Source organism: Vanessa atalanta, chromosome Z (assembly GCF_905147765.1).
Source record: "Vanessa atalanta chromosome Z, ilVanAtal1.2, whole genome shotgun sequence".
Lineage (NCBI taxonomy): Eukaryota > Metazoa > Arthropoda > Insecta > Lepidoptera > Nymphalidae > Vanessa > Vanessa atalanta.
The window spans coordinates 10,411,404-10,430,867 of NC_061902.1; the positions used below are offsets into that span (position 1 = coordinate 10,411,404).

Sequence of the window (19,464 nt, forward strand, 5' to 3'; positions counted from 1 at the left end):
TTATATGGCGTTTATATAAACTTGGTAAGATGCTCGTATCGGTAAAAACATTCTATGTTCTTGAAATTAATTTCCAAATGATATATTTTCTTGTTAATATTATTAAATAAACCGGCTTTCCGGTTTGATACTTGTTTAAATATATGTATATTTTAGATCAAAGGATTATTTTTTTAAAGTGATTTTGGCTTGAGATGTGAAAGTAATGTGATTGTATGTAATTATAGAATGGGTATTGAGTGTAGTTGGTCTTGCAAGTTTGTGTAGAAAACTGATAGATACTGATCCTGAATGGATAAATAATTGACAACCAATTGGAGTAATATATCACTTTTAATGATATGTTTGTTTCGACATACAATCACAATTCCATTCTTAAATCTAATTTTATTAGATTACACATACCTATTTAATTTTTTTTGGGACAATTTTTTTTTGTCTTCAATCTACTAATAATATTTAATACCCATCAAATCTACAACACCAGCTTTACTACTTAATAAAGTGAATATAAATCTATTATTCGCGTACGTTCAATTTTCATAACATTTTAAAGGAATCCCATAGTACGGCCTTCGCCAATACATATAATGGTAATGATTCGTGTAGCACTTTTTTTTTAAATAATTTACAATGGTATAATGAAATTTTTAAACAGTCAAGAGTTGTTTTTTTTTTTTTAATTTAAACACATTGTGTTCAACATATTTGCTTTAATGGCATTTAAAAAAATATATTAAATAAATCGTATAACATACGTATAACAAAATCGATTCGAAGCACATCTTATACAATTACTAATAATGTATTGCCATAAAATTTAAAAAACCTTTACAATACATTCTGAAAAATATACATAATTGTGAACATATTGAATATCTTTACATGAACAATACGGGATGTTTTGTGTAAATACTTATCGTAAGTATTTGAATTTGTCACTGTTGAAGATAACGTTTAGTGTTGAAAATAATTGCGCTTTGAGATTACCGAATGTAAATTTATTAAAAATAAATTAAAAAAAATATATAAGTAAATTCGCGAACAATAGATCGTAAGTTAGAAAGCGATTAAGCTACAACATGGCCTTCCTATGCTACTTACAATAATAATAAATTCACAAATATTTCCTACCTTATGCATAATCAAATTGTGCTTCACAAAGAGGTGCAGTCGAATCTGTCGACTGTAATTACAACTACACATAGATTACATGAACCTAATTATCCTAAAACGTGGCCACAATTATAGAAATATCAATCCGTGTGCGTAAATATTCCAAGGTATATAGAACTAAACATTTAAATCATATAAAACATCGCTTAAGTTCCTTACAGCTAATATCGCCTGCAATATCAAAACAATAGGAACTTTACATTAAAGTAAACTCATTGTATACAATTTCGTATTCAAGATATAAAATGCTGTTAATATTCGTTTTTAAATGGCAACGGAGTAAGATATGTTTGGACAATTTTAACCGTTTAATATGTAATCGAAGAATACATAACCAGAATTAGTACAAAATAAATAGAACCCCTAACTAAATATACAACTGATTATTATGCTAAAGAAATCCCTGTTAGAATTATAATGATTTGTGACATTACAATAGTATACCAAGCATTGGAACCATTTGAGACAAACTTTTAATAGCATCCTAAATTATAATTATATATACGAATAATAAATAATTTTAACTCAAATGATAGTTACAGATTCACATTAAGTTATCTAAAACTAACGAATTAATTTAAAGGCTAGGCACACAATATTGCTAAAAGTGCAGTTTTCCCAAAAACTGTTTGGTATTTTGGTAGATATTTCAAAATTGATTTTAATTATTAAAAATATTGCATATATTCTTAAATTACAAATATAATCATGCAGCATCGTACTTTGTTTTTCGGAGATAGATATTACGAGTAGCGTTTTGACTGAGAAGTTATATTATACGGCTCGGACAAAAGGTAAACATGAACCTTCACGGATATTATGATTTCACGAAATATATTTCGTATAGTATTAAATAAATAATTTGATTTTTTGAATAGTTACTATATGAAATATTATAAGCATTTATGTATCCTAATGACTACGGGTGGATTCTATGGAATGATTTTAATTCGGACTTATTTTAAAATGCTCAATATCGTAACTCTTATACCAATTGTATATTTCGTAACGATATAACTGTAAACCTGTTTGTGTAATCCTTCGTAAGGACACAGTCCAACTTATTTCTCAGTTAAACAACCCGCGGGAACAAAGCAGTACTAATTATATGACTTATGATTTTAATAAAACATTCTTATTAATATTACAACAACAATATATCGATATAGATTTTGTAATTATTTTTAAACAAACAACGAGGCCATGCTCAAACGCGTTGTAACAAATATTGTGCATTTTAATCAACATTCAACTATCAATATAATCTATGCGGCATACGTCAATGACGACAAGGGGATCTAGAAAATTAAATAGGAACGTAAAAAGAAGCCTATCTAAGCTTTGGGTCTGTTGTTCAACAGTTCTTCGACGATTGACGGATCGGCCAGCGTCGAAGTATCCCCGACATCTTTTTCTCCGAGAGCAATTTTCCTGAGTATCCTCCTCATAATTTTGCCGGATCTCGTCTTCGGCAGCCCGGGCGCGTACTGAATGATGTCTGGGGCTGCGAACGCACCAATTCTATTTCTAACGCGTTTCTTTAAAGCATTGACCAAGTCAGCGTCGAATCTAGCGCCCTCGTTGAGTATGACGAAGCAGTAAAGCGATTCACCCTTCACGGGGTGAGGTTTGGATACTACAGCAGCTTCAGAGACCCTGGGCTCTTCGGTGAGCACGCCTTCTACTTCCGCCGTCGACATCAAGTGTCCGGATACGTTCAACATGTCGTCGATACGTCCGGTCACCCACAAGAAACCATCTTCGTCACGCCTAGCGCCTATTTCAAAAGAAACGCAAAATTACATGGATATGGCTTCTCAATATATAAATTATTTCTTAATATTGACTTTGTATCAAACTTTGTATAAAAGGAATACGTACAAATACGAATAGTATCAAAACTTGCAATATTAGACATATTAACGTAATCATATCAACTCAATAACATTTATTAGGTAATTAAATTTTAGTGTATCCCTAAATTAGAAACCGTTACAGTTTATTATTGGCATTTGTTATTTCTTGCCCTATATATAACTTTGTGTTATAAAGTTCAATAAATAATAGATTTACAAACCGTCGCCAGTGCAATAATATCCATTGAATTTTGAGAAATAGACCTTTTCGTATCGGTCATGGTCTCCAAATAGGGTCCTCATGGTCCCGGGCCAAGGCTTGGAGAAGACCAGATATCCCTCGCCAACTCCCTCAATCAATTTTCCGTTCTCATCGATGAGACTCGGCTCCACTCCAAAGAATGGGAAACCCTATTATAAATAATGAATAAATTTAATAATTACAATTAAAGTACTATTAGTCCGAAATCAATAACATTATTAAAAATTCTTCGACGGTAAAATCGACTACTTACTTTACAAAAATGTGAGATTGAATACGGTAAGACTATATTGCTATTCGAAAATGATAAAGACGATATCTTACAGCAGCCCCAGGTTTCATCGGAGTAGCTCCAGGGAGGCTGGTGAGGACGTGACCGCCGGTTTCAGTCTGCCAGAAAGTATCAACGATGGAACATCTGCCGCTGCCAATCACATTGTAATACCAAAGCCAAGCTTCAGGGTTAATCGGTTCTCCTACACTTCCCAAAACTCGAAGTGACGACAAATTATGCCTAAAACAAAAACAATAATATGTTTAAATGTCATTGCCAGTATGTTTAAATGTCATATACATTATATTTGCGCGGTATCAAAGACAACCAAAATTTTAATGTCTTCTTTTTCGAGATATTACATATTAATGCGTGAGAACCGTTATTATATTCCTATAAATATTTTTTACTAATTTCCGTCAAGTCCGTTAAGCGTCGATTGAAAAAATATTCACATTTTTATTATAATTATAGGAAATAGAAAAAATAACAAAAAAATGGATTAATCCCTTTGTTTCTGAAGCGTTATCTAGTAATAAAACCATAAGATATGTCGCCATCAAAATAATTAAATCATCAAGCAGTATCAATGTTAGTTATTTAACTTTGTGAACGTTGATGCTGTTCAGCTGAGCCAACCTGTAAGGTTATATGAGAATTTAGGTTAACTTCGATTCTGAGGTAATTCTTCAAAATTCTTAGTTGTATTTTAAACTGAGAAATCTTTTGTCTGATATTAGTTCGACATTAGATTATTTTACTCTAATTATATTTAGTTTTTAGGCATAGATGACGAAACTGTTTTTTGTATATTCTGATCAAAATAAAACCCTCCAAAACTAATTATATGTCAGTGATAATGATGTTGTTTACGTGATATAAACAGTGTTTTTCCTGTCAACTTAAAGTAAAATAACATAAGAGAACAATATAGTATAACGCATAAAACCTAAAACAATCCCCGCGGAACACTTATTCTTAGTACAGAGTATACAATATTTTACTTTACCTTAAAAATTTTATAAGAATTACATCCAATGACATTACAGAATAAAGCACTAGTTATGCGCAAGCGCAATTTAATATTAACTAAGTACGTATTATATCATCGCACCTAACACAATCGAACGCAAGGTCAAGTACGGCCGTTCGCATAAAAGCAAAGTAACAAATGTACAAACACATTATCATTAAAAAAATAATTTAATTTATTTTTAGTAATTATATCGTGTATTAGAATTTATTTTATTCTAATGAGTTAGCTCCATTTTGACGGAAGCAAAGAGATACAGTACAAGTTAATAAATAATCAAAAAGAATGATATAACCATTATCGGAAATATATAACATGTATTTTGTACCTAGACAGCTCTAAGGTCGAAAAATATATTTCGATACTTTTTTCAATAGCCTATAAAGCAATTTCTACATTTTTAATTGAATAAATTGTATAGTGCTCTTTATCCCATTGCCCTACATCCGTCCTTGGGGTTCAAGCTTGCTTTGTAGGTACCAAATATTAACAAAATCGGTTCAGTGGTTTCAAACTAGTAATTCAAAAGTTTTTCATTTGACACAAGATAATTAAATCTAAACACCCATAAAACTCTATGTACGTATGTATATTTTTAGTCGTCATCGTCAAATTAAAGTTAAAATAGTTTTTGGCTTAAGAAATTAGCGAATATCTGTACCGGAGTAGTGATTTTGTTATTATTTGTACGCTCTTGTAATTTTGTTATTATTTGACATTTTTGAAGGTTATCGAAATTCCTTACGCAATCCAGAAAAAAAATCCTACAATTATTTTGTCCACTGTTATGACGTTTACTGGCTGTAGTATCCATCTTAAACAAAAGTTAGCAAAAACAGTACCTGCGATTTTGTGTTATGTGCCTGATCTTTAGAAATATCTAACGTTAGTCTAATAATCTCAGGACCCTTAATTACTTTGATATTCAGATACTTATTATTTGCAATTGCTCCATTAGTATCAAATTGTATCAATTTTCAAGAAAATTAAAATAGCAATAATAAGTTTGTCTTCGATAAAGTATTCACGTGAGAGGCTGTATTTTATGAAGTGGCAATTATTTTAAGAAAACGGTCGCGTGATTGTTTATTTACGAGTGGTTCGCTGACAACTTGTTAAATAGAACTCGTAATAATAAAATAAAATCGATTCAAATAGCAAAAAATATTAACGGAAATTTAATTACGTTCCTATTCAAGCAGTGTGCACATAAACATTTTTTAAGGTACAATGCAATATTTGTTGTTTTTCAAAATAAGGCAAGTCGTTGTTTATCGTTTACTCTTGACCGCTGAAAATATGACGTTAATTTCTTGTTGACCTCCATTGAAGGCATTGCATAATAAGAAGATATGTTTACTAAAACATCATTATATGAGTGATTTATTTATTAAATATTATTATAATCGATAACAGTTATTAGAAAAGGGGAAAGGCCAGTGATTAACAATGAAATCAATATGGTTATATAATGTTGTTCAAACAAATTAATCAAAGAGTTGATGAAAGAGAGATGAAATAATCGTTTGAAATGGAATGTAGATTGTTTATAATATTATCTATGAAGCATTACATACCATTCTAACTATCCGTTCCACCTTCACACGGGTACAATAAGGTTCTAAGAAAAAAAAACTTGTATTTTTTGGCTAGGTGAGTTGATTATCTCGGCTTTTTTCTACTGTAATATGCATGAATTTTATGAAAATATAAATTTTCAATATTATTATTTAATTTTATGTAGAAACTTACTTCCTCTCGACTAACTCTGTTTATGGATTAAAATCGTATTAAAATGTGTTGCGTGGTTTAAAAGATCTAAGCGTACATACGTCAGGACGCAACTTTATTTAATACTATGTAGAGAAGTACCAATGAAGACCAATATAATCAATATTCATTTGAAGACTCGTCTGATTTTTCCACTGAAAATCAAGATCACGTTGCAATGAAGACACAATCAATTGATGACTTTGATAAAACTAGCAGTAAGATATTTTTTAAGAAATAGATACTCTCAATCACTAAAAATAATGAAACCTGAATTAAACCAATACGCTATTATGATATATTTGCCCTTTACATTACAAGTATATTGTAATCGCATGATGTCAAAAGTCGAGATGGCTAAGTGCTAAGAATGAAGTTCTGCTATATTTATTCACTAACTCGGAATTGAGAAAACGATGAGAGTGTTGTTAGGAATGGATATATAGAGGATGCCATAATCCAGTCGTTTTCAAGTTTTTGCCGAGTTTCGAGTTTGTTAATTGTAGTACTTATTATATCATTATTTTTTTCAAAATTATGTTTTTGCCCCATTTGTTGTTGAAACAGTTGTTGGTTCTTGGAATAGTAGTGCAAAATGCTTCATTAAAACTTCGCCTAAATCTCAATAACTCTTATGTTAATAAAGACTTGTGCTCATAGTAAAATAATTTAAAAAAAAATACGGCTAGCAATCACAATAGTGTTTTTCTTTATACGTATCTGTGATATATTTATTAATCTTTACTTATATGGACATTTACTCTCTCGTATGAAGCGGTGTAATTATGAATTCTTTGAAATAAATCATAGAATATTATACCACAATTATAATATTATCAGCATCCACTAATACCTTCTTAGAATTGAACCTGTCTGCTATCAGCAGAGTTACAAGCTATAGCAAGTGGAGTTTTTAAGATCAACAGATAATCAAAAGATAGGTAATTACAGTAATTTAAGTGATTAAGAAATAAAAATCTTATATTATCCACAAGCACCGTTCTATTCCAATGGCTTAATTTAATCTCGTGTTCGTAAATTGTATTTATTTTTAAATAGATAAGCAGTCTGACAAGTGGACCACCTAACGCTAGTAGGTTCTCACTGCGCAGACACTGTTGTTGTAAAAAATATTATTTAAATCAGTCCCAACGATCGTCAATGCGCCAACAACTTTAGATCTAAGATGTTATGTCTTTTCAACCTGTAGTAGCATTGGCAAATAATAATCGGAACATAATAACAATAAGTATTGTTTTTGAACATTAACTTTTAAGGGTGATACCGATTATTATTTGTAACGTACATATATTGAAAAATAAATACGTCATTTTTATTATATTTTTGGTCGATAGAGTATTTTCCTGCAGTATTATAATATTTCGAAATGGAATAAAGGGTAGGAAACATTTATGAAGGTCGTTCATGTTTAATTGAAACATTTAATTTAGTTTAATTGAATAATGTTTAATCAAGATTCAATTAAAACTAACGATATACTTTTTACAGTACAACTAAGAAAGATTAATCTTAATTTCATAAGTTTACTTACAATTATAAAAAGCGAAAGTGTTTGTGTTAAGCAAACACGCAAGAACGATTGGACGAAGCATTTTTTTAAGTACTAAATTCACCTTCCCTTCAGAAATGAGATCAAATTAAAAAAAAAGTTAGAGTTTGAATCTGGACAAACTTACAATCTCTCCACGTGTTAACGTCTATAGTTTCGGTCGACTCACCTCATCCTGACATTAGTCTGAACTAGTTTGAGACTCTTTTGTGAGCAAAGGAATTAAATTCAAGTAATAATAATGGTGACAATAAATCTTAAGTGACCAATGCCTTTATCAGTAAATGTCCGATTGTCCTCGCTCATGTAAGCGAGCCCGTAGTAACAAGTGACTAGCGGCCATGTCAAACGCTTACCGAGCAACACAGAAAACACTTCCTTGGTGTCAATGCCATGTCTAAGCTCGGTTACACCTTGAGCTAAGCGGCTGCAGCGTTGCCGCTCTGGTGATTCCGCTTCAATTTGGAGAAAGTCAATTTTATAAGCGTTTCTTAGTTCGCCTTTCATGTTCATTGTTTGTGCAATTTATATTTAATTTTCGCTGTATTAAATACATATATTTAGTCAGTATGACGTCGAATACTGGCCGTTTTTTAAGTTTTTATTGTATTGCAATTCATATCATGCCTTAGCGTATCGGAACTCGTACCTAACGGAAATCACTAACTAAATCAAACGATGTACGGCACTAGATATACTATAAATATACATTTTAAAAATTAAATGTCATATCACAGTTTTTAAACTCTCTTGCCATTCGGGACATTGCTAACATTGCTCCTTAACTCAGTTCCCATCGCTAATCTTTAAGGTCCGTACTGACTGCACTATTAAATTGGTTTGAACATATTTTCAATATAGTTTTATTGATAACACATTCAAGGCTGATATAATTAAAACCGAGTCGAGGTACAGATGGAGTCGTTATATTTACACTTAATAAATATATTTAGTACTTACTGTCTGACAATATCGTCGCCAAATTTCATGAGCGACCTTATAGCAGTGGGAGCGGTGTAGAATTGTGACACTTTGTACTTCTGTACCAGGGACCAGTAGCGGTCGTTGTCCGGATAAAATGGAGTGCCCTCAAACTGAAAAAGAAAGTATAAAACTCTTAGTATCGTTACAATTTTGGCTCATTTATTCAAGGTTGTTAGAAAACGCTTCTTGTAATTATTATGTGGTATGAAGGCAATTATATAATAATGATTCAACTAGTCCGTAATAGAAGTATTATATATTTTAGCGTATTATTTTTTATATAGAATTTTAATCGGTTGTTAAATTGTTTAGTGTTATATACTTTCACCTTTTTTATTTACATGAGCTATTTTTGATCATAAAATTTAAGTTCTAACGGTATGTGTAATTTATTTTGAGACGAACTTATTTTTTTCATTATTTCATTAATTATGCCAAGCTACAGTTACGCTTAACTTTCTTAAATATTGTATTCTTCTCGAGCCTTAAAATATTAGTCAATTTGTCTTCTAAGAATTTTATTGTATTACCGCGAATTATTGGCGGCTGCTGATTAACTGGAACTAAGTTATCATTTAATTTTAGTCAAAACAATGTCTACATTCATTTATTTATTGTTTGATAAGTCACATTATACGTTCATCGTAGTCGATTATGTTAACTTAATATACAGTGTATGTTACGCTACTAAGCAATTCGACAATTATACGTATCTCGTGAGGCAATCAGTTCATGGCCTGCTCAATAATTAATTAGCAAAAAAGTCAATGGAAGTTGAATAATAATCCAATCGTATTCAATTAATTCGTTAATATCATCAATTACATTTTGTACAATGTACATTTTTTAAATATGGAATTTTAATTTGTTTAATGTTACGCTGAGTATCCACTAAATTAAAGAGATAGAGATAGAAGAAGAGTAGTGGAGTTTTCAGTGAAGTTAATCGCAAAGACGAAGACGGAATTACAAAATCCCATTGATTAAATTATTTATGAAAAATAACATTTTAAACCAGCAACGCTGTGGTGATTAAAGAAATGGATGGACATGGAAATTAAAAAGCATTTAAAAAATAACCAAACCTACGTAGTACGTAAAGAAAAACTATGCTATTATATTTACAAAGTTAATCATTCTGTATTTTCTAAACAAACAAATATACACTTAGGTTTTTTAACATTATAATTATTTTTATTTTATTACGTATGGTACATGTTATTATTGAAGCGTATATGTATATACGAAAGAGAAATGGTTATGCAATTATAAAATAAGAATCGTTTATATAATAATTTACAGTAATTATATTTTATCTTAACGATTCATATTATCATTAGGATGCTGCTTCTGATAAAATCGTTTGAACTTGAAAGATAAGAATTGCCTGCTAACCTCTTTCTATGATTTGATAATTAGTTTGCAAACTGATAAACACAGGTTTGTTTCAATTACTCAATTATAAAAGAAGTTAAGGTAATGCGCGAAAGTTAAGACACTGCTGGACAGTTTATGTCTAATGTCGTTATAAGCGTTTTTTTTGGGACGATTTTTGATGTTGTTTTTATAAGGGTTTCATTTCAAAAACTCGAAGCTATGAAATATTCGTGTAACTTTCAAAATAACGGTAATGAGGTATTGTTACGTATCAGGTAATGTTATGTTATGAAATTTGTTACAAATATAATTATTATGTAAACAAAGTTAAGTACTTCAAGTTGAAATAGCAGAGAGCCGTTAAGCGTTTTTAAGGCTTTGTGCACACGGTGACGCTGCTTCAAAACGCTACGTCGCGGGTTTATACTATACTTACGCCAGGGACGCAATTTGTGTTAATTTTAATCATTACGGTTTCATAACGCCTAAGCAGTTCACATGGAGCATTCGTGAAAATGTTGTCTTCTTAACATCATTCATAACAACGAAGAAACTTCATTCACGATATTAAAGTTTTATATCAAAGCAATAATGGAATTATTTACATAATATAATGAGTTGTAACTTTTAATATAATGTTTATGACCTGAATACATAGTTTACTTTTATTCACGTAATTAACATAACCCAGTATTGCGTAATGTGTAATTGAATACAATTTGTTAATTTTATTAAGATTTATTTAGATATTTTAAATAACTGTTGGTATGCTAGCCTAACTAACAGTCTACAGTAAAACGCCCTTATTTCAAGAGCAGTTTCATTTCGACAGGACTCATAAATTTTCGCGCTACGAAATTGTCAATTGTGGTACATGCAATTTTAGAATGGAATTTCGAATCACATGTCAGATATATTTCTGTTACATCCATAGGGTTATCCTGTAAAAATGAATTCGAAGTTCATCACAGACCATGATCGTAAAGTGACATGAGCCATTAACTATAACTATTATATTATAACTTGTAAGCGATACGCATCAAAATAACGTATCATCTAGATACGGATGGAGTTCTTACAGAACACTGTAAGTGAATTATTAACAGTAATAAAAACCATCAATTACGAGATAACAATTTTAACACATTTAATTCATTAGATAAAATCGTCTTATATCATGTAGGTCTTACCATGACGGAAGTTGCGGCGTTGGCTAGTGGCGAGTACACGACATACGTATGTCCGGTGATCCAGCCGACGTCAGCGGTACACCAGTAAATGTCCTTCTCGCGGTAGTCGAAGACGTAGCGGAAGGTGGCTGTGGCGTACAGCATGTAGCCAGCTGTCGTGTGCAACACGCCCTTCGGCTTACCCGTCGACCCGCTATTGAAACATACACCAATAATTAACTTTAAATATAACTACAGATATAATCGGCACGATGGAGCGATAATGTACGGAAGGTGGCCGGTAGAACGTGGATGTGAAGGGCCGAAGATCGGGCTCAGTGGCGCTTTGGCGGAGCCGTCCAGAAATTGAATAATACGGGTTGATAATGATAATGATGATGATAACTATAGAAAATAGCTGATGCGATCCTGACCTTTGGACTAGCAACTTATCCACTTAAGACAAGATTTACGTTCAAGGAGAAAAAATTATGAACATTCACTTCATAATTTCATTGACAAGGAAAGTTTCGAGTACTTGCTTTGTAAAAAATATATATACCACCTCTATTGTAAAGCTGGGTCATAATTCCGATTATAGCGTTGCAATATTGAAGTTCATGGCGTTAAGTCAATATGCCATAGAGCTATTAATATGACTCGAGACCTTGTTCGTATTGACTTAGTAATATTGCTTGTTATTTCCAGTTAAAAATTCTATTGACATTTCACTTAAGTTTAATAGTACCTATAATAGTTGTATTTTAATGGAAAATGTTTTCAGCTCGAAGATTTTTAGTATATAAGCATTGACATATTACGACGGGTTGTTAAAGGTATTTCCCGAATAAGTCTGAACCACAGTGCTTAAATGTCAGCAATTAATTCAGTAGTTTCAAGTAAAATAATTATTCGAAATTTTAAGAAAAAAATGCAATAATTTTACAGCAGTCATCGGAATGTAAGTTACATAATTTTATGACATTAAGAAACAGTAACAATAAGCACACAATATTTTAATTGTTTTAGTATTGTTAGATATATAGATAGATATTAAATGTTTCACATAGCGAGTATCCGGTACTAGAAATTGATAAGGGGTCTGGAACTGTAGTATAGGTTCCAGCTTGTTCAAGGGCGTTTTGATGATCAAGAAGTCTATGCCAGATGGGTGTGTTGTGACTAGTGTCCCACTGAACTTTCGGCTTCGGCACCTTCGGCCAAAAATAATAACTACAACCAAACCTTTGGCCTCGGACAAAAGATTTGGTAGACTTGTCATATTAATTTTTGACAAGTTACACGATGACTTTGATCTTGTACCAATTGGGGTTTTTATATACCAGTTACCATAAACATAACATAACGTAAACTCTTAACCAATCTTGGCAATCTCAAAACTGAATTGGCACTTCAGACTAGTCACGGTTCAAGCAACTAAAGCTGGACAGAAAATATAAGTATATTTTTATCTCAGTAAGGGGCATTCGTAAACTAGTTTCTAGAGAAGACGATTGTACTCTACATTATATGGAAAATATAATAATTTTAAGCTAATAAGTTTTTTCCAAGATTGACTTCCTTGAGGAAGTAATTTTTTTACTATAAAAAGTTTAGATTAAGTTAAATTTAGATATATTTCGCCGCAAAGACTCCTTATGTCATTTCTTTTTTTCAAACTGCATCACTATATAGGCAGGCCTATTTGCATAAATGATTTACATAACAATAAAAAGTTATTTTGTGCCGAAAGAAACCTTAACTTTACAGGAAGACTTATATTGAGCACCAGAAAGATTCTCGTGCTTAATTTAATGAATACTTTAGGGTGGATCTCAGGTTTATCGGCGCAAATGATTTCAGCTTAAACTAAATGAAGGTAAAAACAACTGTAAAGGCGAGTTTTCACTGAAGCTGCGTTTTCTTTACCGCGTAAAAACAGTTTTGCTGTTATGTACCTAAAATGTTTTTACAAATGCGTTTTATACTTATTTAGTTAAAGGGATAAAATTTATTTTAACCCTACATTACAATTTTTGTAACAAAAATATTGTAGTCTATTATACACATTACCTAAATTTGATACAATGTCATCGAGTTTGTTCTTTTTTCAAATCAATTTGTACAGACTTCATTTGTAAAACAGATAAACAAAAAACTCATAAATATTTAAACACCCGAACAAATTGATAAAATTTTTCGTAAGCACAGAATGTTTTCAAATAGTCGCGTTTATAAAAATGATGTAGGACGTACCTCGTATACAGCATGAATAGGGGATCCTCAGCGTCCATCCATTCTGGTGGGCAGATGGTCGATTGGCCCTCCATGATATCATGCCACCAGACATCGATGTCGTCGTTCCAGTCATACTGTAAATATTGACTACTGTTGTGAAATTCTTAACTTTGTAGGGACTTTGGAATTTACTTTAATATAACAAATCATATGATGTACCAATTACACATAAACTACCGCAATATTAAAATAAATTAATATTACCAAGGATTTTGAGTCGGGCATTTTTCCACAAGGCGTCACTCTATTTAAATGAGATACAACGATGCACTTGTTCACTGTATGGTTGAAGTTCTTCTTGGCTTTTTCCAATGCTTCGTCACATGTCTTCTTCAAGACCAATAGCTTTTCTCCTCGCCATGCGCCATCCGTGGTTACAAGTAGCTTAGCCTTACAATCGGCCATACGCTCCGCCAGAGAATCCGGCGAGAAACCCGCAAACTATTAAAGATACCATTATTTATTTATTATAAACTATAATGAAAAGTAATTGTTAATTGTACTGTCTGTAAAAAGTACTGTACTGTCTATTCCTTCATTCTTAATTCGATAAGATCGCAACCCCACACGATCGGAGAGAGTTCAGGCGCGGGACGAAAGGTTTTACGTGCTTTCCAAGACACGTGATTATTAACACTGCCAATTTCGAGACCTGCACCCTTATGATCTACATAGATACTAGAGCTACGAGACGGGCAGACTTGTAATCTAAGCAATAAGGTGACTAAAAAAAATATTTATGGTATATAACAATGATTGCCTTACCACTACGGAATGTATAGCGCCGATCCTGGCGCAAGCCAACATGCATACAACAGTCTCCAAGATCATTGGCATATATATTGAAACCCTGTCGCCCTTCCTTATACCATTTTCCCGCAAAGCGTTAGCTAACTGACAAACTAAGTCCATCAGTTTTTTGTACGTAATGCGGCTGTAGTCGTCGGGATGATTTCCTTCCCTAAAAGATGAATAGAGATTATAAATATGAACGCATTTATTGATTTTTTTAAAGGAAATAATAACGACAAAAATGTGGTTAAGTATAATAATCTAAAAGACGAAATTATTTTCTTATAAAAATAAGATACTTTTCAGATATACATTGCCATAAATAATAACGACAATTTAAAATTCGAACTGTAGTTGTAAAAAGTAGTACTTGGTTCTGTTATTTTAAAATATTTCGATATTTAAATAGACGGATGAAAAATTACACTTTTATGATTATTGATTAGTGAAATAAAAATCCTTATTTTACTGGTATGAAGACGGGGCTGTTATTTAACTTGTACATAAAAAAATAAGAAAAAATGTCTGTGATTCATACTTTGTAGTTTTCTATCATTTAACTTATATGAAAAGATAAAACAAGCTTTTGGAGCTGATTAAAGTAGTAACTATTGAGTATATATTTTTTTATTTTAATCTAATTATTATATATTTTTCTATTATTTATTATATCTAATTATTATATAGCATAAATTTTTTTATTTTAATCTAAACGTTCATTGATATTGCCATTGCCAGATTGGTTAGATTGTAAACAGCGTGTATAATCTGTCCAACCGCGAGAAGGTTTGGAACTTATTCTACCAGGCTGCTTCAACGCAGTATGGTGGATACTCGTGACAAATTTTCATTCGCCTAATACATGCACATGATGAATTAGAAACACTCATTAAGCATGTACATAAAGTGGTGTACGTTCGGGTAATTTTAGTTCATTATTTCAGCAACTGGCTCCAGGGACTCATTATCTAGCTATTCTTTTTAACTTATTACATAAGAAGGATATATATTTTTTAAATCTTTTGACAAAAGTTTGATGACTGCGTATAACAGAATAAGCGCCATTAAGTTTATATTATCTACTAATTATCTTATAACAACTACATAATAATAAGATGTCAGTTAAGAAAGTCATTAACTTTCATAAGCATTCAAAAGTGCTTGTAATAAGGCCACTCGAATAAAGTACACTGTAATTTTGTTACCGCGCGACCTTTGTTACATAAATATTGAGTAAAGTAACAAAAAAGGAAAATACTATTTTTGTTATATGGAGCCCATTATATACATCTAAGTATTTACTATACTATATAAAAATACTAAGTTTTATTTATAAATTGTCTTTCTAAGATAATCATCTTTAAGTAGGTCAATGTAAAGGAGGATACGCAAGGATATTGAATTTACCGTAAATACACTGGCGTGTATGTACTTAATGTGTTTGTTACGTGAGTAGTTATAATTAACTTAAGTCGTTTGCAATAAAACATGCAGCATCTGTAGGAAGGTAAAGACCAAATATCGATTATCTTGGATTAAGAAGTTATAGACAATAATTGAGCCCTTTTTTCTTTTTAGAAAGCAGTCAAAATTATACGTTGACACCGCAATCAAATTTATTTTTATTGTGCATGCTTTTATCTTTTCTAGTGGTACAATTGTAATTCGTTTGTCCTATTAATATATGTATAAGAATCATAAGATATTTCAGAGTTATATCAGTACTTAGGTGTTTGCAAATCAATCATTTTAATTAGTTTTAATATGACGTAATCCACTCTAACAGTCGTATGTTATCTTTATATTTAATATAACTATTTATTATCAACAGTCATCTGCCGTATGAACTGCTTGTAAAAATCTATTGCAACTTATATAATTAAATGCATATATGCAATGCTAGCACTCATGTGACCCCAAGTTGACCTTTATATAATAAAATTGAGGTGTTTCCCTCAGTTACAGACAAAATTTTGTTCTATAAATTTTGTAACAATTTTTTTTTCGTTTTTTATGTAGTAGATATATTTAAGAGTAATTCTTAATCAACGAAGCTCTGTCATATGTTTAAAATATAGAGTACATTTTTAAAATATCTTTTAGCCTATTTAGGTTATCTGTCGATCGTCGAGCTTTGCTGCAGCATAAAAAAAAAGATAATTCTGACAAGAATCTGCCCTTTGTGATGCACTCTCGCGCCATCTTTGTGTCTCGTTTAACACATAATGGTTATTATTTGATATGTATATGTATGGTTATTATATGTTTATGGGATGATTTCATACTCTATCAAGAACACTTTAACATTAATATTCCGCCTTTGATTATATATATATATATATATTGATTTTAATATAAAAATCAACGAAACAATAATTTCAGATTCGAGTAAGTCAAATGTTCTAAAATTTAAATAGGCCAGTATTCGTGCAGTTTGTGGCAATAAAATGTTTTCTTTCGTATTTGTCAAAAAATAATACTTAAATAAAAATATATTATTAATATAAATAATATATTTTTTTAAAAACTTGTACTGCAAAATCATCGCATAATTTTATCATACCTAAAATTAGTCGTTAAAGAATCAACTGCAATGCGGAATCTAGACCCTCGAGATGTTCTCAAAGTCTGTAGATTGCGCAGCGTTATGTTATCTGAAACCATCTTAGAGGTTCTAGACTTCATGTCCGACCTTTTTCGATTCCTTATGATTGCTTTTTTAATAAAGTATAGTGATGATTTTCGAATATTATAAAATTCAATAATTTATATAAAATTCTTATAAAATAAAATAATGCTAATTGGGACAGTTGCCGTTTAGTAATTTCATATGATATAATTAGCGAATTATATGTAAGTAGGTATATATTATAAATATAAAACAGTAACTTAAAGGAGAGAAAAGCAATTTATACATAATTACTCATCGATTAAACGTTTCGAAAGATAGATGAAACACATAATTAAATTAATTAACATATCATTTGTAATTAATTTAATGAAATGTCTAAAGTACCGTTTATATATATATATTTTAAATGACTAATATCCCATCATAACAATATGATTTATCACGAGAAATGAAACAATAAAATAAATCGTCAACAATTTCGCTAAAATTTCTATTAAAATAAACGTAAGCGTAAAGTAATTACTCTTTGGTAATAGTGAATAATGCATAAAATAATAATATTACGTAATGGTCGCAAATAAAACAAATAGGAAAATCGTACCAAAAAAGAAAAATCAATACGTTCGCGCGCCGTCTCAGTGCGATGCATTCGCTCAGCTGACTATTGATTATTCAATGGCAATTGCAGAAATACTTACCAGTAGTAAGCGATCTTGTCCCCATGACCATTCCTTACGTTTCGATCTAAAAGGTTAAAGCAAACATTTGTTACAGCCCCTTGCAACCATTTAACAAAAATGTCCCCTTTGCTGAGATCGAAGTTGTATGAAAGGAAATTTCCGGGCTGAAAAGGGGTCTGCCAATGGAATTCATTAGCTATTTCGGTCCAAAATCCTTCTGGGTCTTCAATAGATTTTTTGTGCATCTCTTTGTACTTCTCGAAAGTGGGCAAACGCGATTTTTCGACTACATAGTCAGATGGTCGGTAAACGCGCGACATATTAGCAGATTGCGCTAAAAAGTCGCGCAGTAAATTGTACTTGTCTTACCAAGACGCTGTCCGCGCGGTTACTGACTACTAAAGTGAACAGTGTAGCTAACTTGACGTTTTACGTTTGACAGTTCTCATTGTCAGTACTTGTGCAGAAACCGCGATCTATAATATTATGTACAGTGACGCATGCGTGAAAGACACGTGCAAGTCTGGTAGAAATTTGAAAGTACCTCTAATTATTATAATTAAACAAAGAATTGTACAATTGACTTGAAAAAATATTATTTATATATACATTTAAATATATATATATATATATTCAAAATATTAATAGGAAATAGACAATATTGTAAAGACACTGAATCCAAATAAAATTGTATTTTATGCAAATATCAAGCGCCTTAGAGTAGGTACTTACATAAAGTTTCATAAAAAAAAATGAAGCGACCTTTGTATTAAATCTAAGTGATTTATTTTTATAATGATAATTAAGTCATATATTATAGTTATCTTCAATAAGTATATAAATGACAGAAATGCAGCACTATTCCGCTCGAGTAATATATTTTAATAGATCTATAAAATAGAGATAAAACTAATAGTAGGTAATTGTTATGAGGTAATAAAAAGCCTTTGACAATAAGAAATGTTTTATTACAACAAAATATTTATTAATAAATAAATAATCACCTTGTTGATTTAGTTCTGTATCTGCCGGATCAAATCCCGAAGTCCTGGGTTGCAAAAAAAATCATCGAAATCGGTTCATCCAGTCAAAGGTTCTGAGGTAACAAACATAAAAAAAAATACAGACGAATTGATAACCTCCTCGTTTTTGAAGTCGGTTAAAAAAGATAATGACGATTCCGTGTAAATAAGTTAACTATTACCAGTAGAGAGTTTAGGAATGTCATCTTCTACATTTAAAAAAATATTCAAAATCCCACCTTTAATTTGAATACTGATTTAGATCTGAGCAATCATTTTAATCGTAAATTATTGGGATCTTACACTACTTTTACCTCGAAACATATGTACATACCTTCAAATCTGTCTCTATTCGGAAATCACAGCTGTTGGTTGATTTCTCTCCGGTAATGTCGAATCGAATTATTTGAATTAACATAGAATGCACTTGAGCTATTAAATCCGGAAAATTATTTATATATAATGTAATATACTATATCAACAAAAGTACATAACAATGACATAACTCACCTTGTAAACATGAAGCTTCACAATTTACGTTTTTATAGTTTGTATCCGTTTCTAATTTA

General features: G+C 31.1%; 1 protein-coding gene across 1 annotated transcript; it reads right to left on the reverse strand.

Moving 5' to 3' along the window:
• Positions 1-314: 314 nt before the first annotated feature.
• LOC125076241 (acetyl-coenzyme A synthetase) lies at positions 315-18,281 on the reverse strand. The gene is made up of 9 exons (XM_047688313.1): positions 17,892-18,281; positions 14,535-14,730; positions 13,974-14,210; positions 13,728-13,843; positions 11,493-11,685; positions 8,902-9,035; positions 3,619-3,808; positions 3,254-3,443; positions 315-2,953 (listed from the first exon to the last, which is right to left on the reverse strand). Exons 1-9 carry the CDS (start codon positions 18,191-18,193, stop codon positions 2,511-2,513), a joined length of 2,001 nt encoding a protein of 666 aa, XP_047544269.1. The 5' UTR covers positions 18,194-18,281; the 3' UTR covers positions 315-2,510.
• Positions 18,282-19,464: the final 1,183 nt, after the last annotated feature.

Bases quoted from the DNA above. Each gene is read 5' to 3' on its own strand.
- LOC125076241 (XM_047688313.1), bottom strand. From the start codon at position 18,193: ATGTCGCGCGTTTACCGACCATCTGACTATGTAGTCGAAAAATCGCGT. The intron at 9,036-11,492 runs GTAAGACCTACA...TTTCTTTTTCAG, and splicing joins ACGCCGCAACTTCCGTCATG to TTTGAGGGCACTCCATTTTA. The intron at 2,954-3,253 runs GTTTGTAAATCT...CTTTTGAAATAG, and splicing joins ATATTATTGCACTGGCGACG to GCGCTAGGCGTGACGAAGAT.